Source organism: Aulonocara sp. 'chitande type north' Nkhata Bay, linkage group LG7 (assembly GCF_057382095.1).
Source record: "Aulonocara sp. 'chitande type north' Nkhata Bay isolate Kocher_YH1m ecotype deep benthic linkage group LG7, A_spYH_male_GT1.1, whole genome shotgun sequence".
NCBI lineage: Eukaryota > Metazoa > Chordata > Actinopteri > Cichliformes > Cichlidae > Aulonocara > Aulonocara sp. 'chitande type north' Nkhata Bay.
Genome location: NC_141350.1, coordinates 39410991 through 39428405, shown reverse-complemented (window position 1 = coordinate 39428405; position 17415 = coordinate 39410991). Strand labels below are relative to the sequence as shown.

The 17415-nt window shown below is 40.0% G+C and overlaps 1 protein-coding gene across 1 annotated transcript; it reads right to left on the bottom strand.

Annotated features, from left to right (window-relative positions):
* Positions 1–3055: 3055 nt before the first annotated feature.
* Positions 3056–17393, bottom strand: LOC147325703 (uncharacterized). The gene is made up of 23 exons (XM_086300329.1): positions 16914–17393; positions 16099–16219; positions 15853–16015; positions 15547–15739; positions 14124–14225; positions 13159–13230; positions 12889–12990; positions 11932–12003; positions 11662–11763; positions 10711–10782; positions 10441–10542; positions 9481–9552; positions 9211–9312; positions 8257–8328; positions 7987–8088; positions 7025–7096; positions 6755–6856; positions 5806–5877; positions 5536–5637; positions 5216–5321; positions 4251–4409; positions 4116–4172; positions 3056–3683 (listed from the first exon to the last, which is right to left on the bottom strand). Exons 1-23 carry the CDS (start codon positions 16950–16952, stop codon positions 3436–3438), a joined length of 2406 nt encoding a protein of 801 aa, XP_086156455.1. The 5' UTR covers positions 16953–17393; the 3' UTR covers positions 3056–3435.
* Positions 17394–17415: the final 22 nt, after the last annotated feature.

Sequence of the window (17415 nt, the reverse complement as noted above, 5' to 3'; positions counted from 1 at the left end):
TCTGGCTCTCTTTATCTAGTCTTCTTTCCCTCACTCCCAACCTGGAGTGGCAGATGGCTGCTTCTCCCTAAGCCTGCTTCTGCCAGAGGTTTCTTCCTGTTAAAGAGAGGTGCTGAGCGGTATAGTCACCAATGCTCTGCTAACTGAGTACCTGCAGAGTTCCAAACCTCCACTGGCAGTAACATCAACACAACAAACTGTGCACCGTTTACTTAATGACATCCCATGGTCTAGCAAGGGGGGCAACTCCAGGACTGGAGGACCAGTGTCCTATCACTTGGGTGAACACACCTGAATCAAATGATTAGTTCATTACCAGGCCTCTGGAGAACTTCAAGACATGCTGAGGAGGTCATTTAGCCATTTAAATCAGCTGTGTTGGATCAAGGACACATATAAAGCCTGTAGGACACTGGCCCTCCAGGCCTGGAGTTGCCCATCCCTGGTCTAGCAGCTCCTGTAGATGTTATGTGTAGGTGCCTCAGTACTTTTGTCTATATAGTGTATATTATCTACTTACTTACCTGTACGTGCATATCAGAGTTTCATCTCACATTGCTCCAGGGTCTAAGAGTCACTCTCATCTGCATTGTCAACTTAAATTGGAGTGATACCTCTTTTTAAAACCTGTTAAAGAACAGTTAAAAGTACTGCATTGTGCTACACAATTAATTAAAACACAGCTTGAAGCACTCTGCTCTCTCCCTCTGTCACAAGGAAACACGCAGCTTTCTTTCCCTCTGATTAAGTTATCTGTAACTTCTTTATTCTGTTTAGTTCAGTTTCCTTCTTACTGCTGATGATTAGTTCAGACAGTGAGAAGATATATGTGAAATATATCTACATATCATTTCAATGAAAAACACTGTCTGAGTTTTTTTTCTGTTTCTAATATTCTAATTCTAATACTGACAGTTAATCAACAGCTTTAAGATAAAAGCATTTTTGATGTGTAAGTATGAGTACGTGCCAATAATGTGTATCTTGCAGTGATGTTAATGACCAGCTCTTCTGTTTCTTAAACGACAAACAGGAATAGATTACATTCAAGGCTGACCTTTGAATAGATAGATCTGATCATCGGTCATGAAACCCCACAAAAAAACCCAAATCAATTCTGACTTAAACATAGCAATGAAATAGGAGAGACATGCTCAGAGCTGTTTCCAAACAGTGCTTTGAAAAAAAAAAAACCTGTGCAAACAAAGACAACCATAAAATCCTCAGTGCACACAAAAAGTAACCATGTCTGAACGAGCTCAGATCAACCATGCCTATCACAGTCTGAATAAGACCCACATGAAACATCCTAAATTAAAAGCGTATGTTGTTTGGCTTAAAGCTATAGTGACCCTTTAATCATTTCCTTAAGCTTAACTGGAATAAAAGTTTTGAGAAGTGATGTGGCTAAGATGACAGCAGGGATTGTAACATTTATGCACATAATCAAATACAAACCAGTACAGATGTTACTTACAATATTCAGATCATATGTGATTAAGAAACTCAATATAAAAAACAGATACAATTTTACACAAAACACAGATTTAAGAGAAATCCCCTTGACCACTGTTCTATTTTTTGATTCTCTGTAAATGACTTAAATTCCACTAGACTAAGTTTGCAGGTCTTTCTGTAGATCAGTCCAGGAAAACAAATATTAGAAATTTTAGGAATATTTAAAATATTTCTAAAAGTGAACTGAGGTGAGATTTTTATATATAAAAGTGAACAAATGGAAAAACCTGTGAGCATACAGAGATGCTCAGTTAGTAACAACACAGAGAAAGTTGTGATATTAACAATTCTTATACCCAGTAATAAAAATAAATCAAAAAAGAACAGCATGGGTTTTAGTCGGGTGTAGATGATGGTGTCTCATCTTAAATGATGACTCTTTTCCATTTTAAAACAGTATAAAGTTGGATGTGTCTGTATTTATAACTAAGCATTACTACTACTACTATTACTGGGACTCAGCAACATATAAGACACACTGTAGGAAACCAAGTGTCTGTTCTATTGACAGGTATGAGCAGTAGAGAACTGTATCATCTGGGTAAAGGCAGAAATAAATGAATGTATTAAAATCAAAACATCATTTTTATGTATGGGAAGAGCTTTGGTGCTATCAAGGGATATAGTTGGATAAAGGGTGTGATGAGAAGGAAGGCCCATCAAAGAACGGAATAATATGGAGGCATCCTTTTTGGATACAGGAAGGAAGGCCCAGCAAAATGTGTGTTTTTGTGTTCTAGTAGGCAAGTAATTTGAAAGCCAAGCTATAGTTTTGCTTGGGTAAATCTATAATACAATATCCTCCAAGGTGACATGATCAGTTGTGTCAAAAACCTTCAACGAATCCAGAAAGAAAACCAGCACAGTATTTTTTTGTTCATTGGTTAGTTTGACATTTTCAATTTTCAATCAGTTTAATCGGTCTTTATATGGCAAAACACAACTAGATAGTTCTTCAGCAGAGAGGGACTTTTCTTATTAAGACTACTCAAGCTGAGCAAATACACATGTAAACACACTGCAATCTGCCTTCCATCAAAAACATCAGTTGAACGTAATCCTTAATGGCTGAGGGTGCACTTTTTATCAAGAATACCTGCCATGAGGCAAACACGCATGCGTGCACACACACACACACACACACACACACACACACACACACACACACACACACACACACACACACACATACGGGTCTATGTGGTATGGCGGGACTATACTACGTCAATCCGCCCGGTGGTGGTTTAAGTGGACTACCCTTTTGAAAGGACTTAGAGCCAAGGGAGCGAGGTTAAAGTGTTCGAAAAAATCTGAAAAAAATTTGGGTCACTTCAGACCTCATACACTCCCTATAGAAGTCTAGATACACTGATACACACCAACCAGACTCTATTGTGTTTTCTGGAGACATTGTCCACTTGACAACAATGTGTTTTATGAGGTCCAAAAAAAGCAATATTGGGTCTTTAAAGGGACAATGATGTAATATTTAAATAGCTCATCATTACCATGAATACACATCTGACAGGACACAGGATTACTGGAACATCATTTTATTAGTGTTCTTGGATCTGAACATTAATTTTAACCATAAATAAAAAAAGAAATCTATGGACAAAAATGCCCACGCTTCCCACAGAAATATAAAAATATAGAAAACAGAAAAATTAAAAACATTTAAAATGAATTTTAATAGTTTAAAGGTAAATATTAAGGGGAGAAAATATGCATTTATAATTTTTTATTTTAAATATAACCCGTCAAAAAAAACCCTAAATAAATTAAATGTAAAAATTATGAAATACAAACTACTTCTGTATTTAACAAGAACTTTTTTTTCTTTAAACAGAACATCAGTGTTAACAACAATTGGCAATCTGACCAAGATGTAAAACCACAGCTCTCTAAACAGTTATTTTAGTTCATTTTTTTCTGCCTTTTTGCAGTTAATCCTCTGTTTCTTACAAAATCTCTTATGTTTTGAACTGTTCTTCCTGCCAACACCGGATCTTCTACCAATTTGCAATGACTGCATTCATTTTTGGTGGCTAGTTTCCCTTCGTTTATGTGGTCTTTCAAATGCCTCATCACTGCAGCAACCTCAGCCTTGGACCACATGTTTTTGGGAGCTCTTCGGGAATTGTGGGATTGAGCAGCATTTTTCTCTGGAAGATATATAAAGTAGTAGTAGTTAAAACAAACAAAAAACCAAACAAAAAAAACAAAAAACATTTGCTTGTTAAAAGAATGGATGCTACCCTGTACTAACTTCTGAAATGTGTTGCTACCATCAATATCAAAACGAGCTAAAATTCTGTTTGAAAATTTATCAAATTTCTAAAATGAGACAACATTTAGTGTTCCGCTGTGAATAAAAGACTGAATAAAAAGTTGAATAAAAGTCTCTTGATGCATGCTCAATCATCCAGGTAAGTAAATCCCAAAACGTTGATTCTGTTAATCTGGACGTAGCGTTTTCAGTGGGAGAAACATTTTGTCACTCATCCAAGTGACTTTTTGCCACCACTCTGCAGTTTGCCATATGTTGCAAAGTGATGAAACAATAATAAGCTTCGAGAACCAACTGCACCCCTTACCTTCAGAGGGAGCAGCAGTCTCACTTGCTGCAGGCATTGTGAGTAGTCCTTCATCTGCTGATTACACAATTTGATTAAGTTTTAATATTTGTAACAAACATTTTATCCACAGAAACCAAGCTAGTGGTAACTTACCACAATCTACAGTGTCTTGGGGCTGCGCTGTGTTTGTGGAATCAGCTACTGCATGTACAGGCTCACTGGTGCCACACGCCGACATTGTGAGTGATGTGTCATCATCATCTGATTCACTCTCACTGTCCTTTGTTTCAGCATCACTTAATGCAATTTCATCTGAGAAATTGTGGGGGAAAAAAAACCCCAAAAAAACCAAACACATACAACCCCCCCAAAAACCTCACATTAACAACGAGATATGACAAAAAACAGAGCAAATACTGGAAATTATAGTACATAGTTTTACTATTTAAGGCCTGCTGCTGGGTTGTTGCCCTCCTATGGCCTACTCCACATCCAGGTAGCACCTCCATGCTCTGGACACTACACTAACAGACACAGCAAACCTTCTTGCCACAGCTCACATTGATGTGCTACGCTAGATGAGCTGCACTACCTGAGCCACTTGTGTGGGTTGTAGACTGTCTCATGCTACCACTAAAATGAAATCACCGCCAGCATTCAAAAGTGACCATAACATCAGCCAGAAAGAATAAGTGCTGAGAAGTGGTCTGTGGTCACCACCTGCAGAACCAGTCCTTTATTATGGTGAATTGACTATAATTTCCACTTGTTGTCTACTCTATTTGCAAAACAGCATGTGAAACTGGTTGTCAGTGTTACTTCCTAAGTGAACAGTTTGATATAACAGAAGTGTGACTGACTTGGAGTAACATCGCATTGTTTAAGTGTTCCCTTTATTATTTTGAGCAGTTTATGTTATGGAATGGGGAATTGAGGACAATCCCAAGTATACCATTTTTACAAGGTCCTGCACCAATGAGGTAATACTACATTTCTTTAATTAGACGTGACCACCCATTAATTAAAAAGGGAGCAGTGTTCATTTCAGCTAGTCTTAACTTGTTGAACTCCATTAATGCTTTTTACTATATAATGTACCTATTCACTAAATGTCTCACCTTTGCACTTATAGCCAAGCCACTTGAGGGAGGAAACCAGTCCCACACACTGAATGCACTTGTCCAAAGATGATATTGTTGTGCACACCAGACGATGATTGTGACACTGTTAGCAAAATATTGCAACATTTATTTGTTTTGGACAGTTGGAAAGGTGAGGTGTTTTCAATTCAGTTGCAGATATCAACTAATAAACTTCGTCCATGTAAATCACATCACACCCAGGTGACTGCCAAACACACACACACACACAGCATCCATAAAGAATGATGATAGATTAAATTATTAGTTCATTAAGTGGTACACTGGATTATATTTACCCTTTCAGGCTCTGGATGTTTCAGGTCCAGATCATTGTTTGGAAAGCTGTTTGGTTGCGGCTTTAGGCAGCTCACAGTCTTCTGAATCTGGCTGGTCTCAGTCTTCGTGTGTAACAGATAGAGAATGAAGACAAAAGAACAGTAATCTGACAGTTACTAAAAATGCATCACTCAAGAGGATGAATAGACCATTTCACTATCGGCAAATAGCGTAAGGTACACATCGTGCATGAGAAACATTCATTAAAATCTGTCCTAGGTCAATGTTACCTCTTCAAAATCTTGCACTGAAGAAGAATGCATGGCTTCTGAGCCTTGCTGAGGCATTTCTTCATCAAGATCCTGCAACAAAGAAAAGATGGCACAAAGATTAGACCAAGTGCTCTTCTTGCAACTGTACTGGGCAGGCCTGTGCTTCTGTTTTTAATTTGCATGTGTGTGTGTGTGTGTGTGTGTGGGGGGGGGGGGGGCTTTCCACTCAAGAAATGTTTTCTTCTGAAAAAAATACTGGCTACAATAATTAACAACTGATTCCTTTGCAATCATCCATCCTCTTCCACTTATCCTTATCAGGATTGTGGGGTAGCAGTTTTGGGGCCTATACCAGCTACCATAGGGCAGTACAACCTGGACAGATCACCAGTCTAACATGGAAGGACAAGCATTTGCATTCACACCAAAGGGCAGTTTTGAATCACCAGTTAACCTAACCCCATAAGCTACATCTTTGGACTGTGGGAAGAAGCCAGAGTACACAGCCAGAGAGAGCCCATGCACTAAAGCAGTAAAAAGTGCCTAAAACAAGTTAAGAAGTTGTATAGTACTATACATCTTAATGTTCAAGCCTGAGTTTCAAAAAATTTCAACATAGAAACAAAGCACATGCAGTCAGTTCTGCATGCTGTAGGTCAAACTGTCAAGACATACGAGAAGACCCCTCCTAAAACCAGAGTGATGTCACCATGAAGCAAACTTTGACGGAGTCCCCCAATAACAGTGTGGTCCTCCTAAGTCACATTTGGGTGGTTAACACACACACACACACTCAGATGTTATCCAGACTTGCACTTTGAAACAATGAAAAGGACCTACAAGCCACGGTCCATGTAAATCACATCACACCCAGGTGACAGCCAAACACACACACACACAGCATCCATAAAGAATGATGATAGATTAAATTATTAGTTCATTAAGTGGTACACTGGATTATATTTACCCTTTCAGGCTCTGGATGTTTCAGGTCCAGATCATTGTTTGGAAAGCTGTTTGGTTGCGGCTTTAGGCAGCTCACAGTCTTCTGAATCTGGCTGGTCTCAGTCTTCGTGTGTAACAGATAGAGAATGAAGACAAAAGAACAGTAATCTGACAGTTACTAAAAATGCATCACTCAAGAGGATGAATAAACCATTTCACTATCGGCAAATAGCGTAAGGTACACATCGTGCATGAGAAACATTCATTAAAATCTGTCCTAGGTCAATGTTACCTCTTCAAAATCTTGCACTGAAGAAGAATGCATGGCTTCTGAGCCTTGCTGAGGCATTTCTTCATCAAGATCCTGCAACAAAGAAAAGATGGCACAAAGATTAGACCAAGTGCTCTTCTTGCAACTGTACTGGGCAGGCCTGTGCTTCTGTTTTTAATTTGCATGTGTGTGTGTGTGTGTGTGTGTGTGTGTGTGTGTGTGGGGGGGGGGGGGCTTTCCACTCAAGAAATGTTTTCTTCTGAAAAAAATACTGGCTACAATAATTAACAACTGATTCCTTTGCAATCATCCATCCTCTTCCACTTATCCTTATCAGGATTGTGGGGTAGCAGTTTTGGGGCCTATACCAGCTACCATAGGGCAGTACAACCTGGACAGATCACCAGTCTAACATGGAAGGACAAGCATTTGCATTCACACCAAAGGGCAGTTTTGAATCACCAGTTAACCTAACCCCATAAGCTACATCTTTGGACTGTGGGAAGAAGCCAGAGTACACAGCCAGAGAGAGCCCATGCACTAAAGCAGTAAAAAGTGCCTAAAACAAGTTAAGAAGTTGTATAGTACTATCTATCTTAATGTTCAAGCCTGAGTTTCAAAAAATTTCAACATAGAAACAAAGCACATGCAGTCAGTTCTGCATGCTGTAGGTCAAACTGTCAAGACATACGAGAAGACCCCTCCTAAAACCAGAGTGATGTCACCATGAAGCAAACTTTGACGGAGTCCCCCAATAACAGTGTGGTCCTCCTAAGTCACATTTGGGTGGTTAACACACACACACACACTCAGATGTTATCCAGACTTGCACTTTGAAACAATGAAAAGGACCTACAAGCCACGGTCCATGTAAATCACATCACACCCAGGTGACAGCCAAACACACACACACACAGCATCCATAAAGAATGATGATAGATTAAATTATTAGTTCATTAAGTGGTACACTGGATTATATTTACCCTTTCAGGCTCTGGATGTTTCAGGTCCAGATCATTGTTTGGAAAGCTGTTTGGTTGCGGCTTTAGGCAGCTCACAGTCTTCTGAATCTGGCTGGTCTCAGTCTTCGTGTGTAACAGATAGAGAATGAAGACAAAAGAACAGTAATCTGACAGTTACTAAAAATGCATCACTCAAGAGGATGAATAAACCATTTCACTATCGGCAAATAGCGTAAGGTACACATCGTGCATGAGAAACATTCATTAAAATCTGTCCTAGGTCAATGTTACCTCTTCAAAATCTTGCACTGAAGAAGAATGCATGGCTTCTGAGCCTTGCTGAGGCATTTCTTCATCAAGATCCTGCAACAAAGAAAAGATGGCACAAAGATTAGACCAAGTGCTCTTCTTGCAACTGTACTGGGCAGGCCTGTGCTTCTGTTTTTAATTTGCATGTGTGTGTGTGTGTGTGTGTGGGGGGGTGGGGGGGGGCTTTCCACTCAAGAAATGTTTTCTTCTGAAAAAAATACTGGCTACAATAATTAACAACTGATTCCTTTGCAATCATCCATCCTCTTCCACTTATCCTTATCAGGATTGTGGGGTAGCAGTTTTGGGGCCTATACCAGCTACCATAGGGCAGTACAACCTGGACAGATCACCAGTCTAACATGGAAGGACAAGCATTTGCATTCACACCAAAGGGCAGTTTTGAATCACCAGTTAACCTAACCCCATAAGCTACATCTTTGGACTGTGGGAAGAAGCCAGAGTACACAGCCAGAGAGAGCCCATGCACTAAAGCAGTAAAAAGTGCCTAAAACAAGTTAAGAAGTTGTATAGTACTATCTATCTTAATGTTCAAGCCTGAGTTTCAAAAAATTTCAACATAGAAACAAAGCACATGCAGTCAGTTCTGCATGCTGTAGGTCAAACTGTCAAGACATACGAGAAGACCCCTCCTAAAACCAGAGTGATGTCACCATGAAGCAAACTTTGACGGAGTCCCCCAATAACAGTGTGGTCCTCCTAAGTCACATTTGGGTGGTTAACACACACACACACACACACTCAGATGTTATCCAGACTTGCACTTTGAAACAATGAAAAGGACCTACAAGCCACGGTCCATGTAAATCACATCACACCCAGGTGACTGCCAAACACACACACACACAGCATCCATAAAGAATGATGATAGATTAAATTATTAGTTCATTAAGTGGTACACTGGATTATATTTACCCTTTCAGGCTCTGGATGTTTCAGGTCCAGATCATTGTTTGGAAAGCTGTTTGGTTGCGGCTTTAGGCAGCTCACAGTCTTCTGAATCTGGCTGGTCTCAGTCTTCGTGTGTAACAGATAGAGAATGAAGACAAAAGAACAGTAATCTGACAGTTACTAAAAATGCATCACTCAAGAGGATGAATAGACCATTTCACTATCGGCAAATAGCGTAAGGTACACATCGTGCATGAGAAACATTCATTAAAATCTGTCCTAGGTCAATGTTACCTCTTCAAAATCTTGCACTGAAGAAGAATGCATGGCTTCTGAGCCTTGCTGAGGCATTTCTTCATCAAGATCCTGCAACAAAGAAAAGATGGCACAAAGATTAGACCAAGTGCTCTTCTTGCAACTGTACTGGGCAGGCCTGTGCTTCTGTTTTTAATTTGCATGTGTGTGTGTGTGTGTGGGGGGGGGGGGGGGGGGCTTTCCACTCAAGAAATGTTTTCTTCTGAAAAAAATACTGGCTACAATAATTAACAACTGATTCCTTTGCAATCATCCATCCTCTTCCACTTATCCTTATCAGGATTGTGGGGTAGCAGTTTTGGGGCCTATACCAGCTACCATAGGGCAGTACAACCTGGACAGATCACCAGTCTAACATGGAAGGACAAGCATTTGCATTCACACCAAAGGGCAGTTTTGAATCACCAGTTAACCTAACCCCATAAGCTACATCTTTGGACTGTGGGAAGAAGCCAGAGTACACAGCCAGAGAGAGCCCATGCACTACCAGCAGTAAAAAGTGCCTAAAACAAGTTAAGAAGTTGTATAGTACTATCTATCTTAATGTTCAAGCCTGAGTTTCAAAAAATTTCAACATAGAAACAAAGCACATGCAGTCAGTTCTGCATGCTGTAGGTCAAACTGTCAAGACATACGAGAAGACCCCTCCTAAAACCAGAGTGATGTCACCATGAAGCAAACTTTGACGGAGTCCCCCAATAACAGTGTGGTCCTCCTAAGTCACATTTGGGTGGTTAACACACACACACACACACACACACACACTCAGATGTTATCCAGACTTGCACTTTGAAACAATGAAAAGGACCTACAAGCCACGGTCCATGTAAATCACATCACACCCAGGTGACTGCCAAACACACACACACACAGCATCCATAAAGAATGATGATAGATTAAATTATTAGTTCATTAAGTGGTACACTGGATTATATTTACCCTTTCAGGCTCTGGATGTTTCAGGTCCAGATCATTGTTTGGAAAGCTGTTTGGTTGCGGCTTTAGGCAGCTCACAGTCTTCTGAATCTGGCTGGTCTCAGTCTTCGTGTGTAACAGATAGAGAATGAAGACAAAAGAACAGTAATCTGACAGTTACTAAAAATGCATCACTCAAGAGGATGAATAGACCATTTCACTATCGGCAAATAGCGTAAGGTACACATCGTGCATGAGAAACATTCATTAAAATCTGTCCTAGGTCAATGTTACCTCTTCAAAATCTTGCACTGAAGAAGAATGCATGGCTTCTGAGCCTTGCTGAGGCATTTCTTCATCAAGATCCTGCAACAAAGAAAAGATGGCACAAAGATTAGACCAAGTGCTCTTCTTGCAACTGTACTGGGCAGGCCTGTGCTTCTGTTTTTAATTTGCATGTGTGTGTGTGTGTGTGTGTGTGGGGGGGGCTTTCCACTCAAGAAATGTTTTCTTCTGAAAAAAATACTGGCTACAATAATTAACAACTGATTCCTTTGCAATCATCCATCCTCTTCCACTTATCCTTATCAGGATTGTGGGGTAGCAGTTTTGGGGCCTATACCAGCTACCATAGGGCAGTACAACCTGGACAGATCACCAGTCTAACATGGAAGGACAAGCATTTGCATTCACACCAAAGGGCAGTTTTGAATCACCAGTTAACCTAACCCCATAAGCTACATCTTTGGACTGTGGGAAGAAGCCAGAGTACACAGCCAGAGAGAGCCCATGCACTAAAGCAGTAAAAAGTGCCTAAAACAAGTTAAGAAGTTGTATAGTACTATCTATCTTAATGTTCAAGCCTGAGTTTCAAAAAATTTCAACATAGAAACAAAGCACATGCAGTCAGTTCTGCATGCTGTAGGTCAAACTGTCAAGACATACGAGAAGACCCCTCCTAAAACCAGAGTGATGTCACCATGAAGCAAACTTTGACGGAGTCCCCCAATAACAGTGTGGTCCTCCTAAGTCACATTTGGGTGGTTAACACACACACACACACACACACACTCAGATGTTATCCAGACTTGCACTTTGAAACAATGAAAAGGACCTACAAGCCACGGTCCATGTAAATCACATCACACCCAGGTGACAGCCAAACACACACACACACAGCATCCATAAAGAATGATGATAGATTAAATTATTAGTTCATTAAGTGGTACACTGGATTATATTTACCCTTTCAGGCTCTGGATGTTTCAGGTCCAGATCATTGTTTGGAAAGCTGTTTGGTTGCGGCTTTAGGCAGCTCACAGTCTTCTGAATCTGGCTGGTCTCAGTCTTCGTGTGTAACAGATAGAGAATGAAGACAAAAGAACAGTAATCTGACAGTTACTAAAAATGCATCACTCAAGAGGATGAATAGACCATTTCACTATCGGCAAATAGCGTAAGGTACACATCGTGCATGAGAAACATTCATTAAAATCTGTCCTAGGTCAATGTTACCTCTTCAAAATCTTGCACTGAAGAAGAATGCATGGCTTCTGAGCCTTGCTGAGGCATTTCTTCATCAAGATCCTGCAACAAAGAAAAGATGGCACAAAGATTAGACCAAGTGCTCTTCTTGCAACTGTACTGGGCAGGCCTGTGCTTCTGTTTTTAATTTGCATGTGTGTGTGTGTGTGTGTGTGGGGGGGTGGGGGTGGGGGGGGCTTTCCACTCAAGAAATGTTTTCTTCTGAAAAAAATACTGGCTACAATAATTAACAACTGATTCCTTTGCAATCATCCATCCTCTTCCACTTATCCTTATCAGGATTGTGGGGTAGCAGTTTTGGGGCCTATACCAGCTACCATAGGGCAGTACAACCTGGACAGATCACCAGTCTAACATGGAAGGACAAGCATTTGCATTCACACCAAAGGGCAGTTTTGAATCACCAGTTAACCTAACCCCATAAGCTACATCTTTGGACTGTGGGAAGAAGCCAGAGTACACAGCCAGAGAGAGCCCATGCACTAAAGCAGTAAAAAGTGCCTAAAACAAGTTAAGAAGTTGTATAGTACTATCTATCTTAATGTTCAAGCCTGAGTTTCAAAAAATTTCAACATAGAAACAAAGCACATGCAGTCAGTTCTGCATGCTGTAGGTCAAACTGTCAAGACATACGAGAAGACCCCTCCTAAAACCAGAGTGATGTCACCATGAAGCAAACTTTGACGGAGTCCCCCAATAACAATGTGGTCCTCCTAAGTCACATTTGGGTGGTTAACACACACACACACACACTCAGATGTTATCCAGACTTGCACTTTGAAACAATGAAAAGGACCTACAAGCCACGGTCCATGTAAATCACATCACACCCAGGTGACAGCCAAACACACACACACACAGCATCCATAAAGAATGATGATAGATTAAATTATTAGTTCATTAAGTGGTACACTGGATTATATTTACCCTTTCAGGCTCTGGATGTTTCAGGTCCAGATCATTGTTTGGAAAGCTGTTTGGTTGCGGCTTTAGGCAGCTCACAGTCTTCTGAATCTGGCTGGTCTCAGTCTTCGTGTGTAACAGATAGAGAATGAAGACAAAAGAACAGTAATCTGACAGTTACTAAAAATGCATCACTCAAGAGGATGAATAGACCATTTCACTATCGGCAAATAGCGTAAGGTACACATCGTGCATGAGAAACATTCATTAAAATCTGTCCTAGGTCAATGTTACCTCTTCAAAATCTTGCACTGAAGAAGAATGCATGGCTTCTGAGCCTTGCTGAGGCATTTCTTCATCAAGATCCTGCAACAAAGAAAAGATGGCACAAAGATTAGACCAAGTGCTCTTCTTGCAACTGTACTGGGCAGGCCTGTGCTTCTGTTTTTAATTTGCATGTGTGTGTGTGTGTGTGTGTGTGTGTGTGTGTGTGTGGGGGGGGGGGGGGGGCTTTCCACTCAAGAAATGTTTTCTTCTGAAAAAAATACTGGCTACAATAATTAACAACTGATTCCTTTGCAATCATCCATCCTCTTCCACTTATCCTTATCAGGATTGTGGGGTAGCAGTTTTGGGGCCTATACCAGCTACCATAGGGCAGTACAACCTGGACAGATCACCAGTCTAACATGGAAGGACAAGCATTTGCATTCACACCAAAGGGCAGTTTTGAATCACCAGTTAACCTAACCCCATAAGCTACATCTTTGGACTGTGGGAAGAAGCCAGAGTACACAGCCAGAGAGAGCCCATGCACTAAAGCAGTAAAAAGTGCCTAAAACAAGTTAAGAAGTTGTATAGTACTATACATCTTAATGTTCAAGCCTGAGTTTCAAAAAATTTCAACATAGAAACAAAGCACATGCAGTCAGTTCTGCATGCTGTAGGTCAAACTGTCAAGACATACGAGAAGACCCCTCCTAAAACCAGAGTGATGTCACCATGAAGCAAACTTTGACGGAGTCCCCCAATAACAGTGTGGTCCTCCTAAGTCACATTTGGGTGGTTAACACACACACACACACTCAGATGTTATCCAGACTTGCACTTTGAAACAATGAAAAGGACCTACAAGCCACGGTCCATGTAAATCACATCACACCCAGGTGACTGCCAAACACACACACACACAGCATCCATAAAGAATGATGATAGATTAAATTATTAGTTCATTAAGTGGTACACTGGATTATATTTACCCTTTCAGGCTCTGGATGTTTCAGGTCCAGATCATTGTTTGGAAAGCTGTTTGGTTGCGGCTTTAGGCAGCTCACAGTCTTCTGAATCTGGCTGGTCTCCGTCTTCGTGTGTAACAGATAGAAAATGAATATACAGTGCATTTTTGAAGAGGATTTTGAAACATTAAATAAACTGTATGAGAAAGATAAGTTTCAAGCTATTGTCTTTAAAATATTCACTGTCATGTATAGAGAATTTAAGGCCCTATGATTAAGAGACAAATAGTCAGTGTGATTTCTTTATTTTTTAAGCCATTGCTAAAGGAGTAAAACAATCACCTGTAGCAGCAACGAACTGTCACTAGGGCCCATTTATCTTCGAGGGACAAAATTTAAAATGAATCTAACTAAAGAGGCTACACAGCAAAATCTCCAGTGTTAAATTAACACTAGAGAGTGTCTATATGGGTCCACACAACACTGTTGAGTGTTGAATTAACACTTTTGACAGTGTTATATGTTTAAAAGTAACCTAGTCAGTTTTGAAGATTAACAAAGACTAACACTGAGCAGTGCTGATTTTCTAACACTGGAATATTTCTAACATTTTGAGTTATTTTCCAGTGTTAGAAAATCAGCACTGCTCAGTGTTAGCCATTGTTAATCTTCAAAACTGACTAGGTTACTTTTAAACATATAACACTGTCAAAAGTGTTAATTTAACACTCAACAGTGTTGTATTTAACACTCAGAGGTGTGGACCCTTATAGACACTCTCCAGTGTTAATTTAACACTGGAGATTTTGCTGTGTAGAATCACATTAAACATCAATCACTGTTAAAATTTAGAAACCGAAAGCCATTTTTTATTTCTGCATACCTGCTGATATTTTTTTAGTGCTTTTAGAGGGCTTTGATGTGGCAGCCATCACAATTGCCTGTTTTCCATTAGTACCTACCCCTGTTTTTCCAGTAGGTTATAGTACCATGTAGTTTTTCAGTAACTACTGCACCAAGGTTCCAAGTGATCCAAAGTGATCAGAAAATTTGACATAGACTGAATGCCACCAGGTGGCTGGTCAATGGTGTCACTCGATAAGTTATGAGTGCGCCTCCTTCGTGAAAATCCAAGCCATCATTTTTGAAACTCTGAAATGTTTGAAATAGCGACCAAAATTAACAGCGTGATCCCTGAATTGAACACTAAAGTATAGACTGAGCAGCAGGCATTTTGTCACCTTGACGTCCATGCTTGCTGTGGCATTTATATCACTGGATGCTCGGCTGCATTGCTATAGTTACCCCAGGCACAGTAGGTGATACTCAATTTCAGTGAAAAACTAGATGCCGTAAGTCACGTTAAGCCAATTTGAGTAGGTACAAATGTAAAAATGGCTTAGGGTATGCAATTTATCAGTTCCAAAAAGTACAATTGTAGAAATACCTTGCATCTCCAGAGCCAATCCGAGTCACCATAATTATAGTCTATTTCTTCACCTGGACTTATGTCTCTGCTTGCAAATAAGCATAGATGGGGCTTTCCATTGATATTTAATATTTTCATCTTAGCACTTGGACTGATGTGGTTGTCGTTGACAAGTCTGCCTAATGACCCATCTTCTTGAGATGCATCCACACTGTGGGGTTAGGCAAAAAAGTATTAGCTTAACTAGTTAGGAAGCTTTTTTTTCATAAATCAAAAGCAATGTGTAATTTAATCTTAATCAAACTACACTGATATAATACGCACCACCAGAGTTTTCCATCAAACTTGAATTCAAACATGAACACCTTCAGGCTGTCATGATAAACTCTGTGTCTCCGCTCACATTCTTCTTTTGTTATGAGTTTACCTCTGTATTCCAAAAGAAAGTCTCCTTTTTGGAATGGAACAGTCGTGAAAATGCCCCGACCTGAATTGCAGAGGCATACCAAGTGAGTGACAAAAGACAAAGTGACAAACTCCAAATCTAATCCAAACTAAAGACCAACTTACCTTTGAAGGCATTTATGTAGTGGATATCAAGTCCCAGTTTGTCCCTTCCAGCAGAAACATGACAGACTGCATCCTCCCGTGGAGGAATGCGTCTCCTTCGCATGTTCTCCTGTACGATTGGCTGTATTACCAAAGCATATAAAGTATTACGATTATCGTCATCATTGTCATCATCATCAGTAGTAGCAGAACTAGCAGTAGTGTAGTTTACAGCATAAACACAGCTGACTTATTCATAGTGCTAATTTATGCCTTCTTTTAAAATGTTAAAGGCCTAGTACTCAAAATGGCGACATGTGACATTTCTGTAATGGCGACTGCAGAGAGTGATACAAGTACTGAGAAAGCTTAGGCATCAAAACTGTAAGAAGTTTTTTCTTCAGGCATATAAATAAATACACGACTAAATACACTTATACCCTTGCTTTTATTTTAGGGCTGTCAGCAGAATGGACAGACATTGGACAAACTGCCCGAAATTAGCTAACAGCGACATCAGGGATTTTGACTCAGACTGCGCTGGTTTAATTGTTAATCGCGTTAGTCGCGATGTCGGCATTAACACGTTTAAGCCACAATAATGCTTTAACACCGAGTAAATCCTAACACGGGTTAGCCCGCTTTATCGCGTTGACGCGGTTAGTCGTCAGCCCTATTTTATTTACTCAATGACAAACGCTGGGGCCGTTTTACTTCTTCAAAGACTCACTAACAGTCCATAAAGCATAAATTAAACCAGTTTAATATAGGCCTGTGCACCTATAATTTCATATAGTATTAAAGTCATGGTGCATTTTACATTAAAAAAGGCTTACCTTTGTGTTTTTAATCCGTCTTCGTATTGCCGTCGACATACACTTGTTAAAGGGCACGCGCGCGAAAGTTGTGGCGCCGTTTCCTGTAGGTACCGCCCATATATATAGCCTACCAATCACAATGACTTCCGGCCGTGTGTATTGAAAATGTGTATTAAATTGCAGTACCTACACACATCCACTCTAACTCGAAACGTCGCTGTGCAATACACTGGAATACACAAAAATCAGGTGAGGGGGTATAGGTGGACTTTTAAGAAAATCAGAAAATCTTTTAATTATAGTTTAATAAATGAATTTACACTACAGTTTAAGCAAATACAGGTCAAAAGATAAATAATGACCTCATAAGAAGTAGAAAAAATTATTATTTAGACACTTAAAAATGCATTTACAAGTCATGTTTTAGGGGGACACATGAATACACAGCAAAAAGTCGAAATGTCCCCGGAGCCCAGGTACAGCGCAGGTCAAATGTCAATCCATACCACACACACACGCA